General features: G+C 45.8%; 1 protein-coding gene across 1 annotated transcript in view; it reads left to right on the top strand.

Moving 5' to 3' along the window:
* Positions 1–2,445: 2,445 nt before the first annotated feature.
* The window catches only part of UBXN4 (UBX domain protein 4), a 44,205-nt gene continuing 38,242 nt past the window's right edge, over positions 2,446–8,408 (top strand). Inside the window, exon 1 of the mRNA XM_056117524.1 lies at positions 2,446–2,726. Within this exon, the coding sequence (XP_055973499.1) occupies positions 2,645–2,726 (82 nt within the window). The 5' untranslated portion in view covers positions 2,446–2,644. The remainder of the gene's footprint in view (positions 2,727–8,408) is intronic.

Here is an 8,408-nt window from a genome sequence, read left to right as displayed (position 1 = left end):
GACATGCATTGAACATGGTCTGTACTCCTTTTTCAGCTCTGTGAAAAGATGGGAATGGCCTTCCTGCAAATAGGGAAAGGCAGATTGAAATGCCCCCCTCCTTTTTTTTTTTGGTTAAAGTCAGGAATAACCCCTGAGAATTGCTGCGTGTGACCCCCAGAAAGCAAAACTAAATAAAAAAAAAAAGAAACCTGATTCAATGTTAAGAAATCCATTTAAAGCTGATGTTAAAAAGAAGTAAAAAGAATAAAGGGTGTTGGGAGGATCCTCCCAGGATAGGAGAAGCATGCTGAAAGTGGACTATAGACCAAACATGATTGCCACTCAATGCCTCTTTTGCAAACTACAACACCCAAAAGGAGGGAGAGAACAAAGGGGAATGCCCTGCCACAGAGGCAGGGTGGGATGTGGGGGTGGGGGATGGGAGGGATACTGGGATCCGTGGCGGTGGGAAATGGGCACTGGTGGAGGGATGGGTATTTGATCATTGTATAATTGAAACCCAAGCACAAAATTTGTAAGTCTACAACTGTACCTCATGGTGTCTCACTAATAAAAATTAAAAAAAAATCTGATATACAGAATAATAAGTCATATAATACAAAAAAAGAAGTTAAAAGAAAAGAAACGTAATAAAGCTGATGTTGAAGATCAACTCTAATTCTTCTTAAGAAACAGTGTCCTATATGAGGAGCAACTCTCTATACTCAGCGTTGTTTCAGTCTATAACAAAACTATCCAAGAGGCCTGAGCAGAAAAATGTAAATTAAATGAAAGTGCAACCTGTTAGCTATTTTTAGGTTTCAAATTTATAGAAAATAAGTATTTTTCAGATCTAGCACTTCCTTAATCCTGCAAAGATGATCAAATAGTTGTTTTTTTGGCAAATATTCTAAAAATGGGGAAGAGGTTGATCACATTCAGTTCTGGAGTTGTGAGAGATTAACTCTGGGGTTCCTGTGTGCAAACATGAACTCCAATCTGTTGAGCTATCTCCCTGGAACCCAAAATTCTTTAAAAAAAAATTGTGCCAAGGTCACATATAGAAGGGCTGCTAGACTTCAATAACAAAATTGCCAGGATCATACTCAGCACATATAGGACACTGGATAGTTGAATGTGTGAATTGAACACATGACCATATGCTCCTAAGGTTGCAAGACAGGCACTATAAGTCACAGAGCTTTTCTTATGCGCTGAAGGACAAGTTTAATTAATGTAGAACATACAGTGTATAAAATATTAAATAAATCAGAGTTCATGTCATTTCATGAAAATAATAACTGGGTTATTTTCATTTTAATGGCACCCAACAAGTACCATATTTTGATTAGGGAACATTTCCCTATACAATTGAAAACAAAAATCTTTTGCATTACCAGGAAAAGAGGTAGTGAATAAATCTATTCTAAAATACATCTCTTGTAAGAGAAAGAAGAAAACCGTCTACCATTCAGGTAGACAGAGGGTGGAGGGGTGGGGAGGTGATGGGAAGAAACCTGAGGACACTGATGCAGGGAAATGTACACTGGTGGAGGGATGGGTGTTGGAATATTGTGACTGAAATCCAATCACGAACAGCTTTGAAAAAATAAAAAGTAAACTAAAATAAATCTCCTCTAAATATTCTAAAGCTACCAGGGAACTTTAGCTAGTTGTTTTGAGGCTAGGGATTTTGATCTTTAGTCAAAGGCTAGGAAACTGACCAAGGCGTGCCTACAGCCCACCCAAAAAGGGACTATTGTGAGTATTGCTTGCTTTATGATTTTGTTGTGGTGGGATCCAGGTCTTGCACACGTTTATCACTGAGTTACATCCCTGCTCCCACTATTGTGGTTTTACCCCTGTCTTTCTTTACTTCAAGGTTGGAACCGTAAGTTCGACAGAAACAAAAGCCTCTCAGTAAATCCCTATAAAGTCCATTGAGTTCCTTATTGAGAGACACCCAAACTGATCCAGTGGCCACTGATCATAGCACAGAGCCACATCCTCCACTATTTGCAGGTTTTCAGGAGGGGATGATCTCCTGCACACTTACGGGACTAAAAAGCACGTCGTCTCCCAGTAAGCGAGCGCCACTTCCTCCCCTGCCTTCTAGAAAAATCTGTGGCTTTCTCCACCGTCCCCTAGAGCCATGCCCCGGGCAACCACAGTTAGCTGGAACACGGCGTCCAGAGGACCAGTCTGGGACTACAATTCCCGACATGCCCCGCGAAGGAGGCGCCCCAGAGCGGTTAGTCATCGTTCCCCCTCCCCGGCTCCGTCCACTTCCGGGACTCGCTGACGCGCGTTCCCGCGGGCGGATCACGGGGTAGCGCGCACGCTCCCACTCGTCCCCGCCTCTGGGACACGCCAGCGAAGAGCCGGCGGGGGCGGGTGGGCGGGGCTTGCCGGGGCGCCGTGCGGCGTCACGTGACGCGGGGCGCGCCTCCGCCCCTCCCCAGGCCGCGCGCCCGCGCGCGTCCCCGAGGGGCTGCTGACGGGCTTGCGCGTTTGTGCGGAGCCGGAGGCGGGGACCTGGAGCCGCGGTGGCTGCGGGGGCCGCGGCCAGAAGCGGGGCGAGAAGGGGGGGGCAGGCCAGCTCCGACGCCGCGGCGACGACACAGCGAGCGAGGGAGCGAGCGCCCGGGCCCCCACGGGAACGATGCTGTGGTTCCAGGGCGCCATTCCCGCCGCCATCGCGTCGGCCAAGAGCAGCGGCGCCGTCTTCGTGGTGTTCGTGGCAGGTGAAGGGGGCGGCGGCCGAGACGCGGCCCGGGACTCCCCGCTCCCCTCCGTCTGTCAGGCCTAGCTCGAGCCCGGGCGCCCCTCCCCACCCCCCCACCCCGCCTCGCTGCCTTCTTCCCCCTCCCCCCTGCCCCGGGGCCGCTTCTCAGCGTCCGTTTGTTTGGGGGGGCCACACGGAGCCAGGCCCTGGGCGGCCGCTTCTCCCGGCGCTCGCGTCCGGGCCTCGGCCCCTCAGCCTCTCAGCCCCTCAGCCCCTCACCCCCTCAGCCCCTCAGCTCCTCAGCCCCCTCAGCCCCTCAGCCCCTCAGCCCCTCAGGCCCCTCAGCCCCTCAGCCCCCTCAGCCCCCTCAGCCCCTCACTCCTCAGCTCCTCAGCTCCTCAGCCCCCTCAGCCCCCTCAGCCCCACAGCGAGCCGAGGCCCGCCGCTGGCCCTCCGATGCCGCTGGAGGGGGACGTGGCGGGCCGCACTCCCCCCCCCCACCCCCGACGGGTTGGCGGCCGGCCCACCCCCACCCCCACTCGGGATCGCGGGCTCGGGCGCGGCCCCGCGGGGCGCTCCAGGCCCCAGGCCCGCTCGGGGGGATGCTTGGACGGCCGCGGAGTCCGAGGGGCTGGGGCTGGGGCCGGACCAGACCACGCCACGGGCAGTGGGTGCGTGTCTGCCCCGAGACTGTCAGGGAGGAAAGCTGTGTCATCAGCGAGGCAACAAAGGGAAACCACCTGATGTCAGTCCACGGCCCCTGGCCTCGGTACAGTGGACACGAGACGCGAACTTGGGAGCTCGGCGTCGGGCGGCCTTGTCCTGTGCCTCTACCTCCGCACCTTTTCCTTTTCCTACCTCTAAGGATCTTGTGCGAGGAAGAGCCTCCTGCGGGAACGGAGAGCTTTGTTGCAGTTGGATTTAAAAAAAAAAAAATCGAACAGAATCATGTTTTAGAAGTAGTAGATATTCAGTTCTTTGTTGTCTGAACTCGTCGTAGAATCACCAGTTTCAGAAACCCTGTTTTAAGCTATCTGGGTAGTTTTGCTTGTTCATGCTCCTGGGTTTTTTTTGTTTTGTTTTTTTTTTAAATAAAGTGGGAGTGTAAAGTCTCAAACTGTGTACAGTTATATTTCACATCGCTTCAGAGGGGCAAAAGATTCCGAAGAAAAGGAAAATTCGATGCTAGCATGCTTATTACACATAGAATAGTTCATGATATAAGTTGTATTTTTCATATGCGATCTTTTTGTTTCCTGCCGAAGGAGAACTGCTATTTAAGCCCCTAAGTAGGGGCTCTTTCTGTAATTGTTTAAATTGGTGTAGAAATCAGCAAATTTTGAATTCACTGGACGTGTCCAAATGTTCTTTGAAGGCAGGATTGCTTAATTCATTTGAAAGAAGAAACGCTGTATTGGAAGTGCTGGATTTAATTTCAAATGTTTGAAAAGTAGTTTAGAAATGGCAGTACTAATTATTACAATAGTAAAATCAAGTTATAGATCTTTAGGGCTTTGGTTTATATATTCTTCAATTAATATGTCACTGTTGAGCATTATTTAATGCAGTGAGAATATCATTGACTATTAAATGTTTCCAGGAAGCCCCTTGCCTTTTTTTTTTTTTTTTTGGAGGCGTCTGTTCTTAACCCTTTCAGAATACCTTTGGTTTTTCTAGACTTTGAGGAAGTTAATCTCTAGGACTAAGTAGGATTAGTGTCACTCGGGGTAGACATTGGCATTAATGAAGCTGCCACTCTTAGAGTTGCTTAGTTGCTTAGAACTCTTTTCATAACTTTCAAGAATAAGTCTGTTTAGTTCCATATGGAACCTCAACAACAACCTACCAAGTCAGGGGAAAATTGAAAAGATAGATTTATAGCTTGAAAGAAGAGTTTTGTTGTTTGTTTTTTGGGCCACACCCCGCAATGCTCGGAGGTTACTCTTAGCTCAGCACTCAGGTGACCAGATGGGATGGTGGGGGATACAACCAGGTCAGCAGTCAGGTCAACCGCATGCATTGTACCATGCTAAGAGGAGTTTTGAGGGTGTAGTTTGCTTCATATAACCATTAAGATGGTAAACATGCCACTTGTTTGTGTTTAGTGAAATTCTCATTACAGAAGTAATAAATATGATTGGATTGATGTTAAGAGACTGATACTAGAGATTATTTCAGCCAGTTTAACAAGGATTTTTGTGGATTTATAGTTTGGTATATTGGAAATACAACTGAAGAAATGTTTGGTTCTATTCTTGGGGAGCAAGAATATGTGATAAAGATCCTGAGTCAGAGATACGGAATAATCTGACAAGGATCCTGAGTCTGGGCCAGAGAAATAGTTCAGTGGGTAAGGGGCTTGCCTTGTGGTGGCCAGCTTGGTGAGGCATCTTTAGCCCAACATTGTCCCCTGCGCACCACCAGGAGTGATCCCTGAACATAGGTATAAGCCAATCCTTGAGCACCACTGGGTGTGAGCACTCCACCCCTGAAATGTTGCTGCTAGATTTTTTAAAAATCTTATTGCTAAAATTTCTTTTCTTCCTTTTAAAAAATTATGTTTGCCTTGAGGCATGTACTCCTTGACTTCAACCACAACACCAGTTCTGGCTTATATTTTTTGTTTTATTTTTGGTTCACACTCAGCAGTGCTCAGTGCTTACTCCTGGCTCTGTGCTCCAGGACCATTCCTTGCCGGTCCTGGGAACCATATGGAGTGCTGAGGACTGAACCCACATAGCTGCTTGCTCCGTACCTGCTGTACTATTGATAATAGCCCCTTGGACTCAATTTTTCTGAACATTAGACAGCATTTACTGCCTTTTTGGTTAAAATAAGCCACTTCCTGGGCTGGAGTGATAGCACAGCAGGTAGGGCGTTTGCCTTGCACGTGGCTGACCCAGGTTTGATTCCCAGCATCCCTTGTGGTCCCCTGAGCACTGCCAGGGATAATTCCTGAGTGCAGAGCCAGGAGTGACCCCTGTGCATCCCCGGGTGTGACCCAAAAAGCAAAAAAAAAAAAAAAAACCACGTCTTTAGGTTGAAATTTTCTAGTTTGGCATTGCTGGTATACTTGGGTCTACAACTCTTTTTTTTTAATTTAATTTTTATAAAGTTGTTCACAGTAATTAATTACATTTAATATTCAAACACCAGTTCCACCACCATTGCACCTTCCCACCACCATAAGAGGAAAGTGTGTGAAGATTGTTGTATTTTATCCTGGAGCCATTAAGCCCTTGTATAAGATATTACAAACATGTATGTTAAACCCAAACAAATGTGTGTCACTCTTAGTACATCAGTGTGGTAGAGTATGAGAGGTGACTGCGTGCTCCAGGAATTCTAAAATTTAGAATATGATTGTAGAGCAGATTCACTCATGGGTAAGGCCTATTTTGCTCTTTTCTGGGAGTTTTATTTCAGAGTCTTTGGGTTTTGGCTGTTGATGAGATTATATGGCGCCATGGGCAGCTTGTGGCTGTGACTGCCAAGCTACTGAAAAACTTGGGAGCTGTGGGGAGGAGGCCCATTCCCTGGCTGAGCGAGGTTGGCGATTTCAGCCATGGGTCCCATGTACCTGGGTTTTTGTACAGGTTTCATCGTGGGTGAGGCTCGTCTGAGCCTGTAGAGGCTGTGAGCATGACTGTGGTTGGGTTCTGGAGGTTTTCAGCTGCCCGGGTTCTGCTGGGGTGGGGAGGAAAACTGAACTCGCCCCTCCTCTGAGTTGCCCAGGTGAAGACAACCTGATGCGGGCTCAGAACATCCTATGTCGCCGGATCTACAACTCCAAATTTCTGAGTATAATTTTTGAAGTGCCTTTGTTTTGGAAACTGTTTAAACCAATAAGGATATGATGTGCTCATCTAAAATAATAGCACCTAAAATATTAAAATTCCATTGCTTTCTTTATAATTTGATTAAAAATAAACTGTAGATGGGGTTGAAGCAATAGTATAGCAGATTGGGTATTTGCCTTGCACACCATTGACCTGGTTTCGATCTCTGTCATCCCATCTTATGTGGTCCTTTGAGCACCATCAGGAGTGATCCCTTAGTTCAGAGCCAGAAGTAAGTCCAGAGCAATGTCAGGTGTGGTCCAGAAACTAAATAAATAAACTGGAGATGCTTAAAAAAAGACAAAGTTGGCTATTCATAATTCCACATAGTATTAAAGTTTGCATTGGGCTGGTGATGTGGTTCAGTGCATGCATGCATGATGCCTAGCATTGCAGAAAATTAAGAAAGTTCTTCTTGACTTGAATAATTCTTTTCAATTCCTCTTTTACTTCCGCAGCTGCTGCTGCTTGTAGACTGGTCATTGACAGACATTACAAATGGGGATATGATATTTAGAACCCTAATCACATGGTACAACATAGGTGAAGGAATGAAATGCACCAACTTCAGAAGTAGCTTACTTCCAGCTACTAACTTGATATTTCCTATTTGGATGCCTCATATAATTTTTTATGTCTAAAAGTATTAGAAATTTACTTCGTATCTAAACTGTTTTTGTCCCCAGTGTTTTTCAACTAAATAAATGGACCTCAGATCCATTTTTGGATAGTTGGATAAGTTTTAAGTGTGGGAACCATCTTCTGCTTTTGTCTCCTGCCCCCTGTGCTTCATGACACTCTCAATCACATAAGCCTCTCCTGGCACATAAATTTCTTGAGCTTAGTGAAATGTGGATCTTGGTATGGCTCAGCCTTTTCATCTTTTCTTTTTCTTTCTTGGTGTGATGCCAGGGTCTAAACCCAGAGTATCACACATGCAAAGCAAATGCTCTATCACTGAGGTAGTGTACCTCCCCAGCCTAGCTCTTTCATCCTTTAAGTATTCTCACCCAAAGAGAACTTCCCTGACTAATTCAGATAGACCTTATATTTCTCTCCTGGCTTTGTTCTTTTCCCTCATTTTCCCATTGTATTTAATTTTGATTTTAAACTCCATCGGGGACAGATAGTATGCTGTTATCTTGGTATTTAATTTATTGTACAGAGTAAATAAAGAATAAAATAATGTTCAGGGCTCTCCAGCCCCCTGGAATAGTTTAGTATCTCTCCAAACCCCTGGAATAAAGTAGTGAATTTATGAAATAATGAAAAGAACTTCTCATGCTTAAAAGCCATCTACAAAGTATTTGTAGTCAGAATGTTTCCATAGAGATTTTCTAGGTTGATTTCACGTGGAATTATTTTCTAGGAATTTTGCATCTCTGAAGATATCATGAGATATCACTTGCAAATAATAGCTCCCCCCCCACCCCATGCTGCTTCAGTATCTAAAAATCTGCTGATGGAAACCTTTTGTTTTGTTTTGTTTTGTTTTTGTTAGGGGGCCACACTCAGCAGTGTTCAGGATACTTTGGTGCTTGGGGAACCGTATGCATTTTGGGGATCCAACTTGAATAAGCTGGTTGCAAGGCCAAGCACTGTATCCACTCTGCTATTACTTCAGCCCCAGGGCAGAGAATATTTGTTTTGGTCTGAGTCTGCAGATGCTTTCTAGTTACTGTTTTCTTTCTATATCTAGATTTTTTTAAAGCCCTATGGTTGATATTCCTGGATGTCATCACATAAAAATATACTCAAGGGGGCTAGAGATGTTGTAAGCATTTGAGTTGTAGAAAAAAGGAAATCCTCCTTGGGCTGGAGTGATAGTATAACAAATAGGGCATTTGTCTTGCCTGTGGCTG

Source organism: Sorex fumeus, unplaced genomic scaffold (genome assembly GCF_029834395.1).
Source record: "Sorex fumeus unplaced genomic scaffold, SorFum_2.1 ptg000035l, whole genome shotgun sequence".
Lineage (NCBI taxonomy): Eukaryota > Metazoa > Chordata > Mammalia > Eulipotyphla > Soricidae > Sorex > Sorex fumeus.
This window is presented reverse-complemented; position numbering and strand designations above follow the sequence as displayed.